Below are 23700 nucleotides of genomic sequence, written 5' to 3' on the forward strand. Positions count from 1 at the left end.
TGTTAGAAAAGTGTCTCCATTTAAAGTAAAACATGTAAGGAAATGTGTCAGTTCCTCAGCTCTTACAGTGAAATCCTCTCTGGCAGGAAGGTTTTGAATCTGGCCTTCGTGGCTTCCTGCCAGCTTTATTTCCAACTCCTTTAACAGCCTACTTATGCTTAAGTTGTACCATGAAATCTGTGACTCCAAGGAGCGCCTTGATATGGGTTGGCTGTGACCCAGGTTTGCCAAGATACAGTGCCAGGGAGCCCCTTGAGCAACTTGACTTCCAAAGGCTGTGGACCGTTTGCTGATACCGTTTGTGGAGGAGGGAAAGCTCAGCCAATGGACCTGTACTGCCTGGCTGCAGGGTCATCTTCTCAGTGAGGTGATCCTGAAGCTGCATTCTTCTAGTTGAATATTTCAACTAATAGTAAGATGTGTTTTGTGAATTTTTGTCCTCTGCTTATCTGAATTCCAGTGGTGAAATTCATACTTCAGTCTTACTCAGGAGCTCCTTTGAATCATGTTTTAGTTTAGGAACATCACAAGTATTTTTTGTCAAGAATTGAAAAAAAGGAACATTTCAGAACGCTGTGATTTCTTGTGAGATAGAAAGTCTGACTTGCCAACAGCTTTGACTAAAGATCTTGATACAGCTGATCTGTTGGCAACGAGAACTAGGTGGTTTTCAGGGATCACCTTTTGTCCCTGACCTACCCAACAAAGGTTAGAGACTTCCTGGGCCCAGAACACATTTTGTGTGTCCTGAATGTGAAATGCGTTGTAGTTAATATATGTAAAGGACTATGCAGCGTGAATGCCTCATCAGTCCTAGTGACTTGAGACTGGGAGGGTGCATTTGATTTGCACAGAACCTGCCAGTAGTGTACTAAGGTGGATAATGCCACTACATATGGATTTGTGATCTTTCATTGAATGACTGCAGTGTTGACTATGTGCAGCAGTGGGGCAAGAAAGCAGAAGGGAGATGTACAATGATGTCAGGGTAGGAAGAATAAGCAACCCTTCTGGTTCTGAGCCTATTTCTGTGAAAAGCCATTTCTAAGGCTGACTTACGTTTCACTGCTTCCCAGCTCATTGCTTACATGCCTAATGATTTGCAAATAACCGAAGTTAAGGAGGGGACCGTAAGATCTCTGGAGGGTTTCCATAAGAGTCTATTGATTAGGTGTGAAAGTGGAAGCAGCCAAAAAGCCAGCTCAATATAATCTGTTAAACTTGACCATAAGTTTCAGTAATACTACCCCTCATTTTAATCAGCTGTGGCTTACGATTTCTGGAGTCCAGTGTAGATTGAGGCTTAGGAAATCCAGAAAACTGTCCAGAAGGAGTGAAGCTTTGAAGTGGTGAGTGAGTGATGAGGTATTAGAAGACTTTAGGTGGTGATGCAAGCACTGCCGTAACTGTACATGGGTGCACATCATGTCCCAGGCTGATTATTTCCTGTAAGTCCTGGCAAAAGTTCGATTTGTTAAACCCGCATTACCATGTTGTATGGAAAGGGCAAACCTTGCTCATAAATTACTTCATATCCCATGCTATAGCTTGCAGGGTGCTTCTGGAGATGCCAAAAAGGGAGGTAAGTCTCCTGATACTCTTCCATCAACATAAGCATGATGCTCCCCAAAGTTAGCTCTTCCAGTCCTGTAGTTCACTGAAAGGGTCAAACCTGGCCCCTTCCTCATGTTCAGATTTGCCTTAACATGGTCAAGTTGCTCTGCTAAGCACTAGAATGTGGTCCAGTGAGGGACCAAGACTGAATGTCGGAGCCTGCCCTGGGGTGATCAGGCAGCTATTAGTCTCAGTTGCCTCTTGGCATGCTGACATTTTCTAGACAGAGTAATTTCTGTCTCCTGCAGCCACAGTCCTCCCTCAGTATATTTTCCCACCCTCTCTTCTTTTTTTTTTCTAATTTGACCTTTATACAAGCAAACAACAGAAGTGTTTGTACTGTCTGTTCTTCGTTGTGGTGCTCAGCTCTTTGTGACATGAGAATCAGCATACAAGGGCAGCCACAGAGTGATTTGAAGTCTTCCTTATAGGGCCAGGAGAACAGCTGGCCTACAGCTCTTGGTCCCACAGCAAGGACCACTAATCCTTGTCCTCTTACATACATGTCTTCCCTTGAGGCAGAGGAAAGGTTGCACCAATAGCTATTGCAGCCAGACAAAAGGGACAATGGCCAGAAACTGTAAGGAAAACAAACAATATAACAAAGCTTTGAAAGTATTTCAGACAGTGAAAGCCACAGGAGTGAGGTTTAATTTACTTGGTAACTTAAGGCTGTGTTAGCCATAAAATCTATAGAACCGGTTCTTGCAGTAAAGCTAGGGGAGGCAACGTATGTTTCCTTAGGGTGAGGCAGTTGCTGAAAAAGGCCAGTAAAGAAAAGAAAGGGAAATGCAAACAGAGGTTTAATGTATTGTCTTACTGCTGCAACCAGGCTGTATGCTGCAGCTGGTGTTCCAGGCTTTCACTAAAAAGAGTTTCTGTTATGTAGGTATTGATCAAAGGTACAGAGGTGCTTTGTCCTAGTTTAGTCTCAGGGAGAACACGGAAGTGGAGAAGTACAGCCAGAGGTGGCTATATTGTCCATGAATAGATGATGGTTATCGTCCCTTCCCAGTGCAAAGTCTACAAGATATTTGTGAAACGAGAAGAGAGGAGCTGAGAAAGACTTGAAAAGTCTATTGCGTGTGGAGTCTGACATCAGTTCTGGCAGCTGCTGAAAGCTGGCTCTCCTGGTATGAAGCAAGACTCCCAAATATGCTCAAACCAGCTTTGCAGGAACGTGGTGCTCCACTGTGGAAATCTGTGTCTGCCAGTGCATGCAAGGCTTGGAGTTGGATAAGACTTGGAAAGGCAAACTGCGTCCCAGATCAGGGAGGAAATATATGAGATGCCAAGTTGCAGTGTGTCCCTTTAGCTGAGCACCTGCTTGGGCAGGAGGGTTGTATAGCGCAGGAGGCTGTACTGATAGGGCGGGATGAGATTAAGAGGTGCATAGAAGATGCACATAGTAGAAATCACCTTAACACAGTCTTCTTGGTGAGAATGAGGGACAGCTTCAGAGGCAGAACCTAAGGCACCCTGAGCATATAAGACATGTCATACGAGGCTGGAAGATTGCAGTGGTATCCTTCATCTATGTGAGCAGCCAGTAGAGACTGGGGGGGATAAGGGAAGATTTTCTTATCTAAAGAAGCCTCTTACATGTCTCCTGATGATTTTTGCGGTGACTAAATTATAGGAGGTCCTGTGGTCAAGGGCAGCAGCTTCAAGCACTGGCAGTGCTTGGGTAGGTCAGGATTTATTTGGATTCAGTGTGAAGAATGAAGCTGAAACTAGCGCTCTCAGACTAGAGCAATGCCAGACATCCTTGGCCTTATCCTGAACAGCAAGAACACCATAACCTAGAAAAATAAAAGAAACTTTAAAACAAAGTGCTGTTCAGTTAACTGGAAGGGCTGAGTGCGAAGGTGTGTACTACCCACCAGCTCACAGAATTAGTTAGGAATGACTCAGAAACCAAGTGTGAATGAGTGGTATGCAAAGGCAGTGCAGCAAAAACATGGACTCAGTATAGGTCAGTAAAAATGAAAAGTCAAGTCCTAATCCTGTGTTTATTCACATTGCAGACAGGAAGATCCTTCCTGACTTCAGTAAATGATTTGCTTGTGTAAAGACTGAAATAAAGTGAAAAGCAGGGTGCCAGGTATGGTCCAGCAAGGTTTAAGGGCTTTAATAAAGGTTCTTATCTGAGGCTGTTCTATCTGTCTGCACTGTCCCGAGCTGAGCTGCAGAGGGGACTGTCCCTTGTGGGTCCACCACGATGGGCTCTCTGTCTATCAACACTTTGCAGAAGAAAATGTCTTCTGAAGGCCTTTAATGTTTGCTCTGATCTCAATTCTTTTAATTTCTTTGCTTTCACGTTGGAATTTAGCACAGCTGCACTGGGACGTCACAAAGGGCTGTGAAAACAGCTTTGAAATTGGCTTTCAGACAATAGGAGAGGAAATGCAAGGCCCATGAGTCAATGACAGATTTCATCTTGGATCAGGATCTAGGGCCAAACCAGCATCCTTTCTATGGGACCAGAAGAGGAGGCTGCTTAGACTCTGTTTTTGTTCTCCCTGGTCACCTGATGAATTCTCTAGTGAAGTAGGAGGGATGTATATAACCTCCTATGGCCAATGCACATTGCCCTGGGCTGGATCAGCAGCTGCATTGTTATCTCTTTGAAATTTAACTGTAGAGCAAGTTGCTGTGGTAGTGTGCTCAGACTCTGCTCCACCTCTTCTGCTTGTGTGCTTCAATCTCTGAAGGATGCCTGGTGGCTTACCCTCAAGGACCTTGTCAGTGTGGACAGGAGGGTGGCAACAGCTGCCGTCCTTTCCTGTCTCAACCTGCAAGTGCTTCCCAGGATTCTATCATGCTTACGGCTGAAGGGAGTATTGTCTGATCATGTGAAAAGTGGCCTGAGTAGCTCCAGAAGGAATAGTTGCAGCAGCAACCAGCACTGCTCATTCTGCATTTAGGAAGGTGTCAGCTGGATTCACCCAAAGACAGGCTGAAGCACTGTCAGGGAGCAGCAAGAGCAGGGCTGCTCTGAGAGAGGGGGTGAGCTGTTGGCTGAGGGTGATCCCAGCATAGGAAATGCCTTCACTGACAAGGGGTTCAGCAGCAGTCCTGCAGCATCTGGTTGAGGGGGTACAGGGCAGGATGCTAGTAATGGGGCCCATCCTGCCCATCCCAGGCAAGGCGAGTTGATGAACCAGGTCCTCCAGGGTCCACCTAGGGAACCCAGCCAAGGGCAACAGGAGATAGGGCTGAAGACAAGACTACACCATAGGTCCAAGGTCCATAGAGGAGGCAGAGCTGAATAGGTCCACCTGGGAAACTAGGACAGATGTTAGGCTGGAGGCTGGTACTCCTACAGCATAGGTCAGGCAAAGGCTGGAGGCTTTAGTGACATCCTGGACAGGCATTGCAAATAGAGGTCAAGGCCCAGTAAGGCATAATGGGACCCAATGGGCCCTGGCAAGCACAGAAAGGTTGAGATGTGCCGGATGTGAGCTGCCGTGTGGTCCATGGACTCTTTTGGACTGAGTCCTCCACTGTCTGTCTTAGCTTCAACTTCATGGCGACAAAACTTCTACCATACTTGTTGAGAGTCTGATTGTGTCAGACCTTAATGATCAGAGTATGGTATTTTGGAGTTTGTCTCCTCTGCACCACTTAGCAGTGCTCTGCCCTTGACTTCTCCCTGCCTAGCAGCAGCTTCAGGTACTGAGCAAAGTGGAAGAAGTCAGTGTAGTTGAACAAGACAACTAAGAGACAAGACCTTGATGTCATCTACCTGGATTTGTGCAAAGCGTTCGACACTGTCCCACATGACATCCTTGTCTCTAAATTGGAGAGACATCAGTTTGATGGGTGGACCACTCGGTGGATAAAGAACTGGCTGGATGGCAGCATGCAAAGAGTTGTGGTCAATGGCTCGATGTCCAGCTGGAAACCGGTAACGAGTGGTGTCCCTCACGGATCGGTGTTGGGACCGGTCTTGTTCAACATCTTTGTCGGTGACATGGACAGTGGGATTGAGTGCGCCCTCAGCAAGTTTGCCGATGACACCAAGCTGTGTGGTTCGGTTGATACGCTGGAGGGAAGGGATGCCATCCAGAGGGACCTCGACACGCTTGTGAGGTGGGCTGATGCCAACCTTATGAAGTTTAACCATGCCAAGTGCAAGGTCCTACACCTGGGTCGGAGCAATCCCAGGCACAGCTACAGGTTGGGCAGAGAAGAGATTGAGAGCAGCCCTGCAGAGAAGGACTTGAGGGTGTTGGTCGATGAGAAAATGAACATGAGCCGGCTTCAGTGTGCACTTGCAGCCCAGAAAGCAACCGTATCCTGGGCTGCATCAAGAGGAGCGTGACCAGCAGGTCGAAGGAAGTGATCCTGCCCCTCTACTCTGCTCTCCTGAGACCTCACTTGGAGTATTGTGTGCAGTTCTGGTGTCCTCAACATAAAAAGGACATGGAACTGTTGGAACAAGTCCAGAGGAGGCCACGAGGATGATCAGGAGCTGGAGCACCTCCTGTATGAAGAGAGGCTGAGAAAGTTGGGGCTGTTCAGCCTGGAGAAGAGAAGGCTGCGTGGAGACCTCATAGCAGCCTTCCAGTATCTGAAGGGGGACTACAAGGATGCTGGGGATGGACTATTCATCAGGGACTGTAGTGACAGGACAAGGCGTAACGGGTTCAGACTTAAACAGGGGAAGTTTAGATTGGATCTAAGGAAGAAATTCTTTACTGTAAAGGTGGTGAGGCACTGGAATGGGTTGCCCAGGGAGGTTGTGAATGCTCCATCCTTGGCGGTGTTCAAGGCCAGATTGGATGAGGCCTTGGGTGACATGGTTTAGTGTAGGGTGTCCCTGCCCATGGCAGGGGGGTTGGAACTAGATGATCTCAAGGTCCTTTCCAACCCTAACTATTCTATGATTCTATGATCCTGTACTTCAACCTATCTGTGAGCAATGGCATAAGATTGTCAAGCCATGCCACCTCTGTCTGCCTCCATGTCCTCGACTGCATCACCATGATGAGGACACTCACCACAATGATGATTAATGTGAGTTAATGGGTAATGGGATGACACCGGGAAGAAGGAACAGCATAGAAAAACACAACCAGTGACCACATTTTCCTAGAGATTTTTCTGGAATACCCCATGTGTGATGGGATCCTGGAATTCATTTCGTCACTGCTGCCAAGAGGGGGTCAAGGGGTTACAGATGTAAAAAATTCTTGAAGTTGTTAAAAAGAAAGAAAAGAAGAAAAAAGATGTAAAAAAAGAAGAATATCATGTGTTGGATACAGATCTTTTTATTTCTGGTGTCTGGCCAGTCTTTAACTTCTGGGAGTCAGGATGAGATCTTTATGGGGACCAGATGAACCCCATCAACATCCTGTTGGCCTTTTCAGTCTTATGTTGAGCTGGAGCTGCTGCTTACTGTCAGGAACAAAGCAGTGAACTTGGTAGGATTAAAACAGATCTCTTCTGACTATTCTATATTCCTTGTGGAAACAAAGCTTTTGTGGCACCACATGCACTGCTGCATGAGTGTATTAAATGTGTCCTTGAACATATTTGCAGCCCTCTATATGGCAGCTGCATGCATTCAAATTGAACTGCTGCATTTAAACAAAGTGCCATTGAATCACACTCCTGCTGCACTTTGCGAGGCTTTATCAAAGCACTTGGGAAAGTCATTTCTGCTTTTCAGCTGCTTCATCAGGCTGTACCTTGTGCTACCTAGGTACCAGTGAAATTGCCGTGTGTCGTGGCACAACATCTCCCTGTGGTTTTGCCAAGGGTTTGCTAAAATTTGCTTTGGGCCAGGTTGTCCAGCTGCTAGAAACTAACATGTCACGGAGACAGGGGTATAAATTCAGATAGTCAATTCCTTGCCATACCCTGCCTTTTCCGGGTATCACGCTTTAGTCCCTGTAATCTAGCCTCAAAAGCAGCAGTGTCTTTCATTTCCAGTGACTTTCACATCAAGGAGATGATTTGTTTGCTCAACAAACAAAGGTAGAAGCCATCTGCTGAATTTTGCTCATGGTCAGACGTCACAGGCAGGCTCCTGAAAACACCCCCGAAGTAACAGCTCATCCACCAGATCTGGACTTGTGTAACTGTGGCGCGACGAGTACTATTCTTAGGGACAGCATTTCGGTGGAGTCACACCTCCAGGAGGTGTGAATCTAGCCCCTGAAAAGAGCAGATGAGAATAATCCATCACCCACAAACAACATCGCTCTCATGTTAAGCTTTGCATCTGGAGAGCTTGAGGCTGGTGGTAGGTAACCACACTTGAGCCTATTTGTTTAGGACACAGTGCACATAGGGGCTGCCTACAGTCAACCAGAAGTCTAGGGGAAACCTGGGAGTAACTATAAAGCTCTTGATTCCCATCTTTGTGCTTGGCCCATGGGGCTGCTTTTCTTATATGTTTGATATTTGTAAATCTGTAGCACAACTAGAAGTTTTGGTAAAGCCTCTTAATACTTAATTCCTGCTTCCAAAATATTTCCTCTCCATCACTTTTCCTATATGGGAGTGTTCCTCACTGAAGGCAGCACAGAAGAGGTAAGGCAGATGATATATTAGAGGCATTGCTTATAAAATGGTGGCTACGTATGGGCTGTTTAACACACTGTAGTGCTGCAGGTTCCCATCATACCCCTCTTGCCACACAGTCAGGCTCTATTACAGCTCTAAAGGAGTGACAGGGTGTGATAGTGTTAAGCACCACAGAGTAGCACCACAAGATCAAGAGCAGAGGCCAACTGAGATTTCCCTCTAGTCAACTGAGACCCTGAGCTGTCAAAGCATGCAGCCCTGGAGTATTACAAGAAAACATAAATATCTTACACAGAGCTTCAACTGTATCAGTGATGAGGGAATGCAGAGCTTTGAACTGGGAAGGCTGAAGTTTTCCCTTGTTTGTTTCTATCATTTAATATTGATATTTGTTTTGCCTCTGAGGGCGATGAACAAGTTACTTACTGAGATAGAAATGTTCACAGTGATTGTGAGGAATTCCTTTTTTCTGGTGCTTAGTTTTGATTATAGATTCTAAAATACTGAGAAGATCCATTATAATACTCCTTGTCTTTACCCTGAGGTCTGTAGTGTGCCAGTGTCACAAAAGACGGTGTGTGTCAAACAATATCATGATCCTGAACTAGTATGGAAAAAAATATTGGGAGTCCAGGTTTCTGCAGTTAAGCCTTTGGAAGCTGTTATGTCTGGGGTTTTTATCATGCCTAATGGCAATAGGAAACAAAATGAATGGCTCTAGTTCATTCAGTGGTTTTTCTGACGTAATTAATGGACAGAAATAGAAGGCAGGAATTGAAATAAACCACTCCCATTCTTTTCTTATCCCCCTCTGAGATTTTTGCAGGCAAAGATCTATAAACTGTGTGAGTGTTTACTGGGTAGTTTTTCCCATGTTATATATGACCCTCAGAAGTCTGTTGATGCACAAAGGTCAGGTCCCCTGCACTTACTCTTTCCTGCAGCTACTGTCTTTTCTATTTTTTAAGTAAGTGACCATGATATTTTTCTGCAGATTAGTGGTCAGGAAGCATCTTTAGAGCCATTTTTTTATCAGAAAATCTGCCATTCTCTGCGTCTGGTGAACACAGATTTGTCAAGCAGTTTAGTTCTCTGCATGTTGGGTTTGAGAGGGTGCTGCTATTCCATTCTTCTGTTTTAACAGTGCCCATAGACCCCGCGTGCAGCACAAATCCCACGGTAAAGAATTTTGAAATTAACCAAATTTAACTGTGTGTCATGTCATTCAGATCCACACCCAGACATGGCTACATGATGCCAGAAGACAGGCAATATCATTTATATGATGATTACTGATAAACATCTTTTCTTGCTGGAGTGCAATCAACGGGAGGATTTGGCTAGCTCTTCCACGAAGGGCGTTTCAATTTCTGCTCTTTTAGAGACTTACTCATTAGATTGTACAAGGGATAAAACATGAAGTTAATGCTGAAGAATGTTGCCGTACTTTGTGTCTGGACACAGCAAGATCCAGTAGCAACCTAAAACAGAATAGCTTCCCCCATATACATATTATGGTGGTAGTCTTTAATAATTGGCTTAATGGTGGAAACACACTAACGTGTTTCAGTTTAGATGTCATGATCCTGGGTAATGCATGGATTGGAAGTGACCTATGATTCATACTTGATAGCTCCTATCCTCCCACCAGCTTAGCAATATCTAAAGGCTATTAAAATACTACATCTCTCCTGTTAAACCAACAAATCTGTTCCTGAATGAAGGTGCACTATGTAACATCTGCCTCCTTGTGCTTTCACACCTTAGGCCCTGGGAGTGGGTTAATAGACGTCTTCTAGAAACCTTCTAGAAGGGAAATTTTAGATGTGCTGGCAACACATGGCACACATGCTTCCAGGACTAAACCAGGATGAGTGCTTGATAAACTTAATATTAAAAGAAAATCTAGTACACCTTAAAAACTGACCTGACTGCCCAAGCTGGTGGGCTCACGCTCTAAGTGAGCCTTTCTCATAGGTGGCAAGAGTTGGACCAGAATGCACTTTCTCTGAAGAAGAAAACACCCGTTCTTTAATCTCAATTGTGAGTCTTTCTCTGGTTTGAAGAAGACAGAGGGGAGCAGCCACTGCTTGTGGCTGGAGGGGTGTCTGCCTTAGGAAAGGAAACTGGAAACGGAACAAAACTGCAACTTGCTTACTGAAATGGTGAGTTCTTGTATTAGTGGCAGTTTGCACAACACCAAAGTCAAGTGATCTTTGTGGAACAGAAACAAGCCACCTCTCTGAGTTGCTGAGTTGAGAGGCTGCTGAATCAGCTAAAAATAATAATGTCATGTTCTGCTCCTGGGAGGACTTAACAGCTCCTGTGGGGTTGTCCAGACGAATGGTGCTTCAAAGTCTCAGGAGAGTAATAATAACTGACCTAGCATGTGTTTTCTAACACTGCTATGTAGAATTTACCAGTGAAATTGTTGTCTTCTAGATAGTATTTTTAATTCTGTTTGTGCACCATGTAAGTAGGAAGATTATTAATAAAGGGAAGATGCCTCTTTGTGAGTGACTACACATACCTCTATCTACCTGCAGTTGCACTGGCATAAACTGAGCATCATGTTTTCACCAATTCCAAGTGGAATTCTGTCTGTTTATCCAAACTTGGCATGGTTGTGTGGGATAAAGGAAATGTTTTTTGCGCTGCTGATAGAAACAATGCTATTGCTAAATATAAGCAAGTAAAAACACAGTTGAAATGGGTTGTGCTGTAATTTTGTTTCCTGTTTTACCAATTCTATTTATTTTCCTTATGTCTTACAGAACAATTCAATTAAAACATCGAAATACAACTTCTTCACTTTCCTGCCTCTCAACCTGTTTGAGCAGTTTCAGCGAATAGCCAACGCTTACTTTCTTTTCTTGCTGATTTTGCAGGTATGAATTCACTGTGCTTTTTCTAGAAGATTGCATTGTCTGTTATCAAAGCCTGTGTGTTGATAGTTGTAATAAAGTTCAAGCTATATCCCTCTTGTGAATTAACATCTCAGCAAAACCTTAAAGTAGGTAGAAAATAGGTCGGGGGAAAAAAGCAATTTGCTCTCTTATCTTTGGATATGAGGGTTTGAACTAAATGAATAAAAAAATGTAATTAAAGTTTTCAACAAATTGTGTACCTTTTTCATGCCTTATCCTACCACCCCTTTTTGTCTGCACCTGAGTGCTCCCGGCTGTCCTTGGATTTGCATTACTTATTCCTCCCATAGTACAAAAGGAGGTTGTCTCTTATCCATAGTTTTAAAGTCAAGTTCCATTGGCAGTCTCAAAGGAAAAAGCAAGAAGAACAAATCTGTCACCTGTATGGTTTTTCTGGGAAGGAAGGAGTTAACCTCAGGCAGGCTCAAGGTTGGAGCTAGTTTGCATAAAGCTGAATATTGCTGCTGCCAGCTCATCAGGGTGAGGAAGGTGTCTAACATGGAGCGTGCCAGACACTGGCAATGCTATTGAACCCTGTGGCTCATAATGGCATTGAGTTGCACTTTGCTCATCATTGCTGGTAATACTACTCTGTCTGAAAGCTGAACACACTGAAGAAATTGATATCAGGGTTTCTGCCCCTTTGCACTTTGCTAGAATATGGATAAACTCAGTGTGCTCTGTTGTTGCTGAGTCATACTGGGATACACATTATCCAAAAAAGGATATGATGTTGATTATGTCTCAAGTATGATATTTTGAATTTTACATTTTCAGTGCACACAAGTTTTCAAAATTACCTTTTTCAAGTGCTGTTTTTCAATTTCAGCTCAAAAAAAGCACAAGCAACAGTTTTTTTGAGCTGTAACAGAGTGCATACAATCTTCTTTTTTTATTTACAGGGAATGAATTTGGAGAATTTCAGCCCTCTTCAATTTTTCAAGAGACTAGTTAAGGTGTCTTTTCAGCTAAGCTGACAGCACCATTCCTGTGTTGTTGTACTGCACTCTAGCTGTACCTATCAAATTCATAGCATTTCAAATTATTTGCCTTAAATTAGTTTACTCTCTTTTGCTGAACCATCTAATCACGACTGTATATAAAAGCATACAGCTTTTTCTGCTAGTTGCATCAAGGTAGGCTAGAGAGGTCAGCCATTAGTCTTTTGTGTTTACATATTCCTCCAATTATTATTTTCCTCTCTTTCCACTGACTCCATCCCTCTACCTCTGGAGTTCCTCTTCCTGCAGCAGAAGTGGATGTGATGGGGAGGCTGCGTGAACTCCGCAGTCCACTGGGGACTTTCCAATCCTAATTTACAAACAACAATAGAGCAACAACTACGCTTCCTGACAGCTCCATGTTTATAATGTACATTACAGCTTGTTTTGCAAGCAAAGCACGGGTTCCCTTGCTCACCTACCTCTGTGGAATAAGGTATAAGTAATAGAGCTGCATTTCTGTCTCTATTCTGTGTTCAAGTACCATAGGAAAACGTTGCCTGCAGCTTCCACAGAAAATAGTGGCTTTTTTCTGTTTTCCTGTATTGGCAGGAAATTTTGCAACTCATACCTTTTCCTCCTACAGTTGATTCCCCAGATTTCCTCGCTGGCCTGGTTTACAACAGTGGTGCCCCTAGTGCTGGTGCTGGCTGTATCGGGAGTCAAGGATGCCATCGATGATTTTGTAAGATCTATATTACTGACCTGTACTTTGGAGTTTGCCTGTGATTCTTCAGCACAATGACTAAAGCAAATCACTTAAAACAAACAAAGCTAGTGGCAGGCAGCTGGAGAACTGGTTTGTGGCCAAGATGGGGTCTGAGATTAGATCCCCAAATCTATCATTTTTTACCTAAAAAGGAACTAGAATTTCCAAATCACTGAGCAGACCAACAGCTCCATTTACTTTTTTTGAAACTACTCAGCATGTCTGAAAATGTGGTCACTGATAGGTATGTCTGTACACATTCATGAAAGTCTGATCTTAGCCTTCTACTTTGGAGAACTCATGCCACGTAGCTGCAAAGTAGGCATAAAAAAAACGTGGTAGGAAGCACGTATCCAGGTGGGATTTTTCAAACTTGTCCAGCTTTGGCCAAAGTCTGCTCCCATCAGAGCTAACTGTCAAAGTCCCATTGACTTCACTGGGGTAATGTTAGAGCTGAGCTTGGCATCTGATTTTCTCTCATAATTAAAATAATTTTGATGCTCTATGGAGACTCAGTTCAACTTTGCAAGTAAGCAAGTGAGAGGTGGTGAGGTACTGTCCTAGGAAGCAATGCTGGAACATCTGTGGCCATTTTCCATGTCAGAACAGAAGAATGGATTTTTCTGTTGTGTTGGCAGAACCAACACCAGCTGAGCCAGGACTGTGCTAAGAGACACATAAGGCTCTACCTTCCTTCTGTCCTCCAAGAGCAAGCCCTGTGTTGCCTGCTGCTCTTTGCAGTCCAGTTGTGCCCTATGTTACTAGCTTAAATATGGGCTGGACTATGACTCAGTTGTAACTCTAATCTGCCTGACCCTTTCAAGCCAGCTGGGTGAAAACCTAAAATGTTAATGAACTGCCTACAGCTCTTGTGCACTTGTTTTCTTGGAAATACCTTTTAACATACTGATTAAAATTTCAGAATCGCCACAAAAGTGACAAGCACGTCAACAACCGCCCAGTCCAGGTCTTGATCAATGGCATGTAAGTCTTTTTTCTTTTGTTGCAATGTTGACTGGGAAGAGCACTTTATTAATAATATATCGATATTTATGTGTGATTCCCAAGGATCACTAAACAATTTAAAATTGAATTGTCTTTCACACCATTAGTTCACTGTGCAGTGCTGGACTGTGTCTGGTTAATGGCACCAAGCCAAGACACACAGTACCACAATCTGTACAGACTTCATGGCTGTGATTTGCACTGATGAAAGGAAAACTCTTTCTCTTCCAGGATATATATATGTTTAAGTAAGTGATACTTTGAGACCACTGCTTTATTTTATGCCTGACCCGAGAAGTGATGGATCTAATGAAAGGTGTCCCTGCCCATGGCAGAGAGATTGGAATTAGATGGTCTTTAAGGTCTCTTCCAACCAAAACCATTCTATGAGTCTATCATTCTATGACAATCAAGGTTATCTTCCTAAATCCACTTATGTTCACAGCATTTATTTCTGCATTAGGCAAAACCAGGCATTATCACCAAAGTATTTTAAATAAAGAAGCAGGAATAGCTCCCTTATACATGTCATAATACTTTGAGTGTGTGTAACACTTCAGACTTGGATGTACTGGAAGCCTTTCAGTTGCGTGCTTTGGACATCGTGCTGCTAGCACTGTCCTTTCCTGCAGAAAAAATAGCAGAAGCATTGGCTTTTGTGGGAGACAGATGTGCTGTTTACTTGAGGCTCCATGGAGTTGAACTGTGTGTGGGACACAGCTCTAGACAGCTGTGAGGTCTCCAGTGACTTTTTTTTTCTGTGCTATAGATAGCAGTATGTTGTGTAAACTCAAACAGATGATCAGTTAAGAATAAAACTTGAAACCAAAGAATAGGAACATCCTATTTGTGCTTTCTGCTAAGTAAAACAATTTTGTAGTTCCCTGTGTATTAGTTACTGTGCCTAGGAAACGTACATTGAAACAGAAATTTTCTAATGTTTTGCCTTTGTTCAAAAACTGGAAGCCATAGGTACTGCCCAACTCTGACCAACACTGAAAAAGCAAGGCTGAGCTGAACTCAAGCTTGAATACCTGGTCCTGTTTTGATACACCTCTTGATATTTCTCATCTCACCATAAGGTTTTGCATATTCAGCTATCATGACTTGGTTATGTTGGCACTTGCATCTAGCTTTGTGCTGTGAAGACCACTGCAGACACAGGCTTGGGAAGCCTGACATATGAGGAAAGACTGAGAGCTGGGTTTGTTCAGACTTGAGAAAAAAAGGCTCAGGGGAGACCTTACCACCATGTTCCAGTATTTAAGGGGTTGCTACGAAGAAGATGGAGAGTCCATTTTTACAAGGAGTTTCATGGAAAAGATGAGGGGTGATGGGCACAAGTTACTCCTGCAGAGATTCTGGTTAAATACAGAGAAAAAAAATTCCCAATGAGAACAATCAGACATTGGAATAATCTCCTCAGGGAAGTGACGGATTCCCCAACATTGGAGGCTTCAGCTGGACACAGTGCTGGGACATCTAGTTTAGGTCATGCTTTGCCTAGAAAGGTTGGACCAGATGGTCCTTGAGGTCCCTTCCAACCTGGTGTTCTATGATTCTAGGATTCTTAGCTAGGCATATGTACAGCAAAGCATTTGCATTGACCTTCCTGACAGCCAAGCCCACACAGAGTCAAATCTCTTGTTCTGGCCCTTAGTACCATATAGAAAAACTAACCCAACTGACAATTATCCCAGGTGTTTGTAAAGTCTATTATGCAAAGTAGAGAATTTTTCCCTGAGAGAATGTAGCTGTTTAGGAGAAGGAAGGGAGTAGTCAGTCATAGAATCATAGAATAGTTAGGGTTGGAAAGGACCTTGAGATCATCCAGTTCCAACCCCCCTGCCATGGGCAGGGACACCTCACACTAAACCATGCCACCCAAGGCCTCATCCAACCTGGCCTTGAACACCGCCAAGGATGGAGCATTCACAACCTCCCTGGGCAACCCATTCCAGTGCCTCACCACCCTCTCAGTAAAGAACTTCTTCCTTACATCCAATCTAAACTTCCCCTGTTTAAGTTTGAACCCATTACCCCTTGTCCTGTCACTACAGTCCCTAATGAATAGTCCATCCCCAGCATCCCCATAGGCCCCCTTCAGATACTGGAAGGCTGCTATGAGGTCTCTATGCAGCCTTCTCTTCTCCAGGCTGAAGAACAGTGCACATGTTGCTATTGTGGGTCTCTGTTTCAGTGCTGCACGGGTCACCCTGTTACTGCTTTTTTTTGTATTGTAGTGGTCCCTTAGCTTAATAAGGATCAGGCTACATCATGACAGACCCTGCTCTATCTCGTCAATGGCCCAGATCCTGATGGCACCTACAGTCTGGCTTCAGGAGCCAAGCCGAGTATCCTGTGTTCCCTAAGTGGTATTTGCTTTATTTGCCTATTTACTAGGACCTGTCTTGCAGGTTAAAGGATGAAAAATGGATGAATGTCCAAGTGGGGGATATAATAAAACTAGAAAACAACAACTTTGTGACGGTGAGTACAGCTTCTCTCCATCCTGCTCTCAGTCAGTCTCTGTAAATCTCTGTAATTACCCTCACCACTCAAAGAAAATTAGTCAATGGTGATGATAACTGCCTCAGAGACCTGCAGGGTGCAGAAACCACAAGTAGCATTGCAGTGACATGCCTTCTGACCATGTGAATTCATGCCCAGTCTGTCTGTGTTCAGGCTGATCTACTGTTACTGTCAAGCAGCGAGCCACACAGCCTGACATACATCGAGACAGCCGAATTGGATGGGTAAGTAAGCCTGGCTCTTCAGTGCAACCACTACTGTCAGTGCAAGACAAAATCTCTGGTGACCCTGGGTGCTGCAGGCTTACCTGCAATATCTTTGGTAGCACGAATTTCTTAAGATGTAGAATAAACTTTGGGTAGGTATCTTGAAAAATAACATCTTCTCATGGATACTTTTGCCCCTTTCAGTGCAAATATCATGTGAGGAGGGGACTTCATCATAACATTTCTTCTAACACCAAGAGTTAGTTAGAAACCTGTTCCTGCAGCATCACCGATCACTGGCAGAAGCTTTCTGTTTCTTGTATTTTCCCCCTTAGTCTTTTCTCTTAGCCAGATTATCCTGGTGAGATAATCACAATGAATACCTCCACTAATCTCCTTTGGATCACAATATCATAATATTAATGCATGCACACTGCAAAGGCTTCCAATAGTTGCTTACTCAAGGGCATAACTGGCCAAAAGGCAGAGAGCTGCAACTAATTTATATAAAGAGCTGTATTAATTTATAGAAACTGGAGCTGACCCAATTACATTACCATGGCCCAATTTACATTACCTTTTCTGTGTTGCATGGACCTAGCATCAGCTTGAAGAACTAAGCAAGACCAGAGATATCAAAAGTTGTGTCTCTCCTAGGGCTCTACAGATACCCCTCTGGATTTTCCCCATCTGATTTCTGCTGAAAAGGAGCTTGTAGTTCCTGGCACATGCTTTGTGAACACTGAACAAATGCAGTGTTTCTTTGACATTGCATTTCAAACTTCTCAGCTACTCAGTTGCAGGGTCCGGGATCAGAATACCATGGGAGAAGAGTCAGAGCTCTCCTATATGCTCAGATACCCCAGGATTCAGTGTGGTGTGAGTGGCAGTATAGATAGTGAGATAGATGCTCAGGGAGCTGAGATGCCTGGTCTTGTACTTGTGAAAATGAGAAGACAGAGCTACCCTTTTTGGTACCATGGTACCATGTTCAGAATTCCTCTGGACTGCCTGTCTTTGCCACTGAAAGAGACAAGTACACCCTTTAGCCACATAAAACAGGTACACGGTGGCATGGTCCATCAGATGTCTAAGGAAGAAGACAGTCCTCAAGAACAGAAGTAGCTCTTGGGGGGAGCTTTCAGTTCACATATGACTTTCAGCTCATGTTTTTGTCTCGTGTTGTTTGTTACAGTGAAACAAACCTGAAGGTGAAGCAGGCACTGACAGTCACCGCAGAGCTTGGAGAAGATCTTCAGAAACTGACAGAGTTCAACGGTGAGTCTATATAGAAAGTTCATTTTCCAGAGGATCTGCAGAAAACACCAGAGTCCAAGGAGCGCTTGGGAGTCTGCTGCTTCCTGCTGGGACTCCTCTGGATGCAGGAAAACTAAATGGGCACATTGCAGTCTGTACAACAGATGCCAACAGCATATGCAGAGAAAGAGGTCCATCTTTGCTTGCACGTCTCAGTGCTGGGCATGGTTATAACCTGAAACTGCATTTGTGGCTATTCTTCCGGCTGCACACTTTTCTCTATCATTTCTCTGTACATGTTGAAACTGCCCACCTTGAACCTCAGTAGAAGAGTTCCTGTAGTTGCACAATGGAAACCGTATTTTCAAAATTTCATGCTTAGATCTGATCTCAAAATAATTTCATACTGCACTTTTATATTGATGCAGCAATGCTGACTCATCAATTACATTTAGTCTCTGAGCAGTGGCACTTCCCAGATGCTGTGCAGATCTGAGGACTAACTCTGTGCACACAGGACAGATGACTGCTTCCCAGCCTGATACCTCACCTTGCCAGCATTTCTCTCCTTTCTCAATGCCACAATAAGGACTGCACTTTGAGATATTTAAAGACAACAGTGCAGATGTGGTTAATGGGCAATGTGTCCTTTCTTAGCACAAATTAGCATAGGATAGGATGGGATGGTATGGGACGGTATGGGACAGGATGGGATGGAACAGAATGTTTCAGTTGGAAGGGATCTACAAAGATCATCCATTCCACCCATCTGACAAATTCAGGGCTGACCAAAAGTTTATGTTGTTAAGGGCATTGTCCAAATACTTCTTAAACACTGACAGGTCTGGGGCATCAGCCACCTCTCTAGGAAACCTGTTCCAGTGTTTGAACCACCTCTCAGTAAAGAGATGCTTTCTAATGTCCAGTCTGAACCTCCCATGGCACAGCTTTGAACCATTCCCACACATCCTGTCGCTGGATACCAGGGAACATATAGCAGCACATATACAGAAAGGAGCCAGACCTGTTTAAAACAGAATGCTCCACGCTCACACATCATCTGTCTGCAGAGAGAGGAGGGATGAACAGACCAAGTGGTGTTAGTCATGCTCTGCAGTGCCCTGGCTTAGATACAAGGGCACAATTATGGGAAGAGCAAGTATGGAAGGGGTGGAGTGAGTGCTGCCGTCCTAGGAATATCTCAAAGACTGCAGGATCTCAGGAAATACTTTTAGATAAAAAGCAAGAATGATTTTTAAAAAATTCTTTTTGAAATAACCAGGTGATTCCAGGACACGTGGTGAGGCCTGTTTATGGTAAAATCATGCAAAGACATGGGCTTTTCTTCTGCCTTCTACATTGAGGTTTTACACAATGATGTGCATGGTCTCAGCTGAGTGTCAGCTCAGTAAATCAGAATTTCTCTGAAGAGACAGCTGAAGCTCTGAGTGTTTAAGGTCTTGAGAAAGATGTTTTTACAGGTGCAGTTAGATGCTTTAGGTTAATAGTGTTGTGGTTTAAGTCGGGTCTGTAATTCAGAACCACATAGCCGCTTGCTCACTCCCTGCCTTCCTCCCCACCTCTACTCCTGAAGGGATGGGGAGGAGAATCGAAAGAATGTAACTCCCACAGGTTGAGATAAGAACAGTCCAGTAACTAAGGTATAACACAAATCACTACTGCTACCACCAATAATGATAATAATAAGGGAAATAACAAGGGAAGAGAATACAACCACCCACCAGCCGCCAACCAATACCCAGCCCGACTGAGCAGTGATCCAGCGCTTCTGGGTAACTGCCCCCAGTTTATATAGCGGGGATGACATGATGTGGTATGGAATACCTCTTTGGTTAGTCTGGGTCAGGTGTCCTGTCTCTGCTTCCTCCCGGCTTCCCCTCCTCTCTGGCAGACCATGAGACTCACAAAGTCCTTTTTCAGACTAAACATTACTGAGAAGCAACTAAAAACATCGGTGTTATCAGCGCTGTTCCCAGGCCAAAAGTCAAAACCATAGCGCTGCACCAGCTACTAAGAAGGAGAAAAAATGACTGCTACTGCTGAACCCAGGACAAATAGTCAGAGAGGCATGCCTTCATTATTTTTTTTAAGGCGCTGCATTGTCAACTTGTAAGCAAAATCTTTAGCTTCAGTAATTTTTCAAGGATATTTTTTGCGTAATGTTTATCTAAGAGTACATCTTGAAAGTACATAATGAAAAAAATATTTTGAAATATTTTGGAAAATTAAAACCTTTATTAGCAGGTATTTATTTATTCTCTAAGTCTCTATTTTAGTTATTTTGTAAATAAAAGTGGCCTCTTCACTATACTTAAACTGAGTAAAATATTTCCCAGGATTATTTATGTTTGGCAGAGTACTGGGAAAAGTGCCTGGAATCAGACCCAACCGTGCATTTCCCTTAGCAAATGTCTGCAGAAGTATTTAAATATTTATGTAACTCTTTATCTAATTATTTCTTAAGACAGGAAGAAAGGAAAGGGTTGAACAGCTAATACAGGCACTCAGTGGAAAGCTTAATGTGAGTTATGATGTTTGCTGACACTGTGATGGTTCAGATAAGGAAGATGCTTGCAAGGCACTGACTTCTTTGTTTGATTTTGGGAACTGGGACATGAGAAAGGAAAAAATACTTTCCAGTTACCTACTGCTTATCACATGTAGAATTGGCGGTACGTAACACTTTTAGGTGAAATGCATTCCAGATTCTTTCTTGCTGTTTATGGGAGGAGGAGACATAAGGCATGGTACCTTGCTGAGGTATCTTCAGCTGCAGGTTGCCTGGGGTCAATGCAGGTATTTTGGGTGAATCTCCAGATCTTCTCACTTTTTTATGACCAATGTAATAATAAGAATCTCTTCTGATCAAAAAATCAGCATATCAGTAACTCAGACTCAGCTGCTTACTGGAAAGCAGACACAGACGTTGACACAGAAGGTACTTGCATGGAGGTTGTCCCACAGCTGGCATTAGGAGATGCAGAGTCTTCCTGGTGGGGGAATCATGCTAAGGTCTTGGTTCACCAACCTGTTGTGCTGTGTTTCAGGTTGCACCGCAAAGACTCTGTTTCATGTGTGCTTTCCAAAGGGTTGCAAGGGCCTGCAGTGAGACGGGCCTGGTTACTATAGACTTCTAGGAATGGTGGAGCACAGGTCTGGTTGTTGTTGAATTAACTAAGTGATAAAACAGAAGATCAGCATAGTCATTAGTATGAGCTCTGATGTCACAGCTGTCACTGAACTTACTAATCACTTCACCTTTCACCTCTGATGATTTGTCTGAGCTAGAGTAGACCTACTTCTCTATGGAGAGAACATCCATTCTTGATTTCAAAATCTGCAACAGTGGAGACTACCACAATACTTAAAGTCGTGTTTTTCTTCTGGACTTCTCTAGGTTTTGTTTCCAGTCTCTTGAGCCTGGGGTGTTTTGCCTGAGAACAGCTGGAAGAGCTGTATTCTCTGCAAATGCTAATCCTCATGCAGATATCTGCAGCCTGAGTTCAAAATAACTTTAATGTTCCTGCTGATTAACTGAACAGATTGAACTCTTGGATTCCCTTTCAATAGGCATGTTTGTATTTTCTAGTTCTTTTCAATACATCCATAGGGCTCTGGTTTGTATCATTAGATAGCAGATGCAAATGTTGATTTGAATAATAATTTTTGTATGGAAGTGCCTGTGTTTACAATATTGTGTGAAAATGTTTTACTACAAGAAACAAATATAAAGCATGGAGATAGAAACATGCTCTCCAATCACTCACAGCATCAGCTACATGGCCAAAGAAGGTAGCAGTATTTTTTTTTCATTTGCCTCTGGGAGTTAAGTTATAAAGCAGATGAAATAATAAAAAAAAAAGTGAGCAAAGACACCTCACTTAATTACTCTTTTGCAGCCTTCAGGCTATGATTTTTCTCACTTGGACTCCTGCAGTTTTAAAGAAAATGCAATAGGAATTTTGTGAGTTTAACACTTTTAGTTAAAGTTACCCAATGATATCCTATCACTATGAACTTGCTGCAAAAGACTAAAACTGCGTTGCTGGATCAACATTTCTTCTCATCCACATAAAACTGTAGAAACTTTGTTTTGGTATTCTACCAGTAAAGTATTGCCATGTTAAAAGAATAGGATAATTCCAAATTCATTGTGATCCTTTAAATTATGACATTAATATGGGGAAGAAGCAATATGCCAAAACATCAGTAAATACCAGATGGAAATGTTAGAGTCAGGAGTGGGCTGCAGCTACAATGTGAGATTTGGAACAGCTGAGAATGCAGTATTGACTGACATCTTTCTGGACCAAGATTTCCATTTTTGTTTGTACCTTCCTTTTCCAGGTGAAGTCAAATGTGAGGCACCAAACAACAAACTGGATAAGTTCACAGGAACTCTTAATCTTCGAGGAGAGAAGTATGCCCTGGACAATGAGAAGATGTTGCTGAGGGGCTGCATTATTAGGAACACAGAATGGTGCTTTGGTCTTGTGATTTATGCGGGTAAGTAGTAAAAATCAACATGCTAACTGCAGAGCACAGCAGCAGTAGTATGGAAGTATATCACACCCAGCAAACACAAAGGAACCAAGTATTTTCCTCTTTGGGAAACAGGTTTCTACCAGCTACAAGAACAAAAGCAAAACAAAACTTGAGATCCCTTGGCTCAACTCTAGGCTGGAAATTATGCATATTACAGGGGATTTTAATCTGAGATTTTTTTATAATGATCTATAAGAGAAAACTGGATTAAAAAAGCTACATTACAACATCCAATTCCATTTTGATTAAGTGTTTAAGTAAGCAGTAGTCTTTTATTTCAGAAGTGCATGCTGCCAAGTACTTGAGAGAAGTCTCGATCAATCAGCTTAAAAAAATATAGGAATTAAATCTGTTTAAGAATTAAAACTGAATTATATCAGCCTTTGCTAGCCCACAGTGGGCCAGCTGGAGCTTTTCTTTCCCCACACTTGTTACAAATTTTTCACTCTTAACTGTATTTGATTAAAAAAATCCCTATCATTTCTATATGATTGTAATCCATGCTGGGATATCAGTTATCAATAATATTATTGTAGACCATTAGATCTATGCTTTTCACAAGCATAAACCTTCTATTGTTTCTCTACTGCTGTAGACATGTGAGATGGTGTATAATATGTCACCAATAACAGAGCATTATCAGGTATTCTGTGAAAAGTAATTAAGCCTGAAAGGGAGGATTGACTGCTGAAAGAAGAGAGCAGGGTCAAAATCCAGAATCAATGGCTGTGTGTGACTCTCCATACAATCTAACACAAGTGCCTTAACCTTCTTCTGCCTAAGTTTCCCACCAGCACTGTAAGCTGTATGTACCTGCCTTCAAGAAAGCTGTGGTGGGTATTTACGTTGTAAAGTGCAGTGGGGTTTCAGAAGGAATCATCTTTATAACAGCTAAGCTTTATTACTAAAATTAAGGAGTGTGTTTCACCTCCAGGGCCAGACACCAAACTAATGCAGAACAGTGGAAAGACAACTTTTAAACGGACGAGCATTGATCGGCTCATGAATGTCCTTGTGTTACTGGTAAGTCTGATATATGCATCTTCGTTTCTTCAGATGTATTCATCATTTCAAGATGCTCCACCTCTTTGTCCACGCAATGAGGAAATACCAAAAGTGACTAATGATAAAAAGAAAAATTATGCAATAATTTATTAACAGCCTGAGCTCTGCAGCACCTCTGCCAGCTCATCCTGGAAAGCAAGGCCATTACATTGGCAGCATTAAGGAACTTCTGAGCTTGTAATTTACTCTGATTTTCCTTGTTCTGCATTTTTTGTGAGAATCATTTTGAAGACTCCAAATGCCTTTTTTCTCTGGTAGTTTTGTCATTTTCTATTTAAATA

The 23700-nt window shown here is 43.0% G+C and overlaps 1 protein-coding gene across 1 annotated transcript in view; it reads left to right on the top strand.

Annotated features, from left to right (window-relative positions):
* LOC308231686 (phospholipid-transporting ATPase FetA-like) overlaps window positions 1-23700 on the top strand; it is a gene marked incomplete at its 3' end in the record, with an annotated part of 68126 nt that overhangs the window by 20191 nt on the left and 24235 nt on the right. The window contains exons 4-11 of the mRNA XM_080637348.1: window positions 10926-11039; window positions 12666-12764; window positions 13711-13772; window positions 16211-16283; window positions 16479-16549; window positions 17727-17809; window positions 22157-22315; window positions 23289-23377. Of these exons, the coding sequence (XP_080493474.1) occupies window positions 10926-11039; window positions 12666-12764; window positions 13711-13772; window positions 16211-16283; window positions 16479-16549; window positions 17727-17809; window positions 22157-22315; window positions 23289-23377 (750 nt within the window). The remainder of the gene's footprint in view (window positions 1-10925; window positions 11040-12665; window positions 12765-13710; window positions 13773-16210; window positions 16284-16478; window positions 16550-17726; window positions 17810-22156; window positions 22316-23288; window positions 23378-23700) is intronic.

The sequence above is a fragment of the Psittacula echo genome, assembly GCF_963264785.1.
Source record: "Psittacula echo genome assembly, chromosome: Z".
NCBI classification, from domain to species: Eukaryota; Metazoa; Chordata; class Aves; order Psittaciformes; family Psittacidae; genus Psittacula; species Psittacula echo.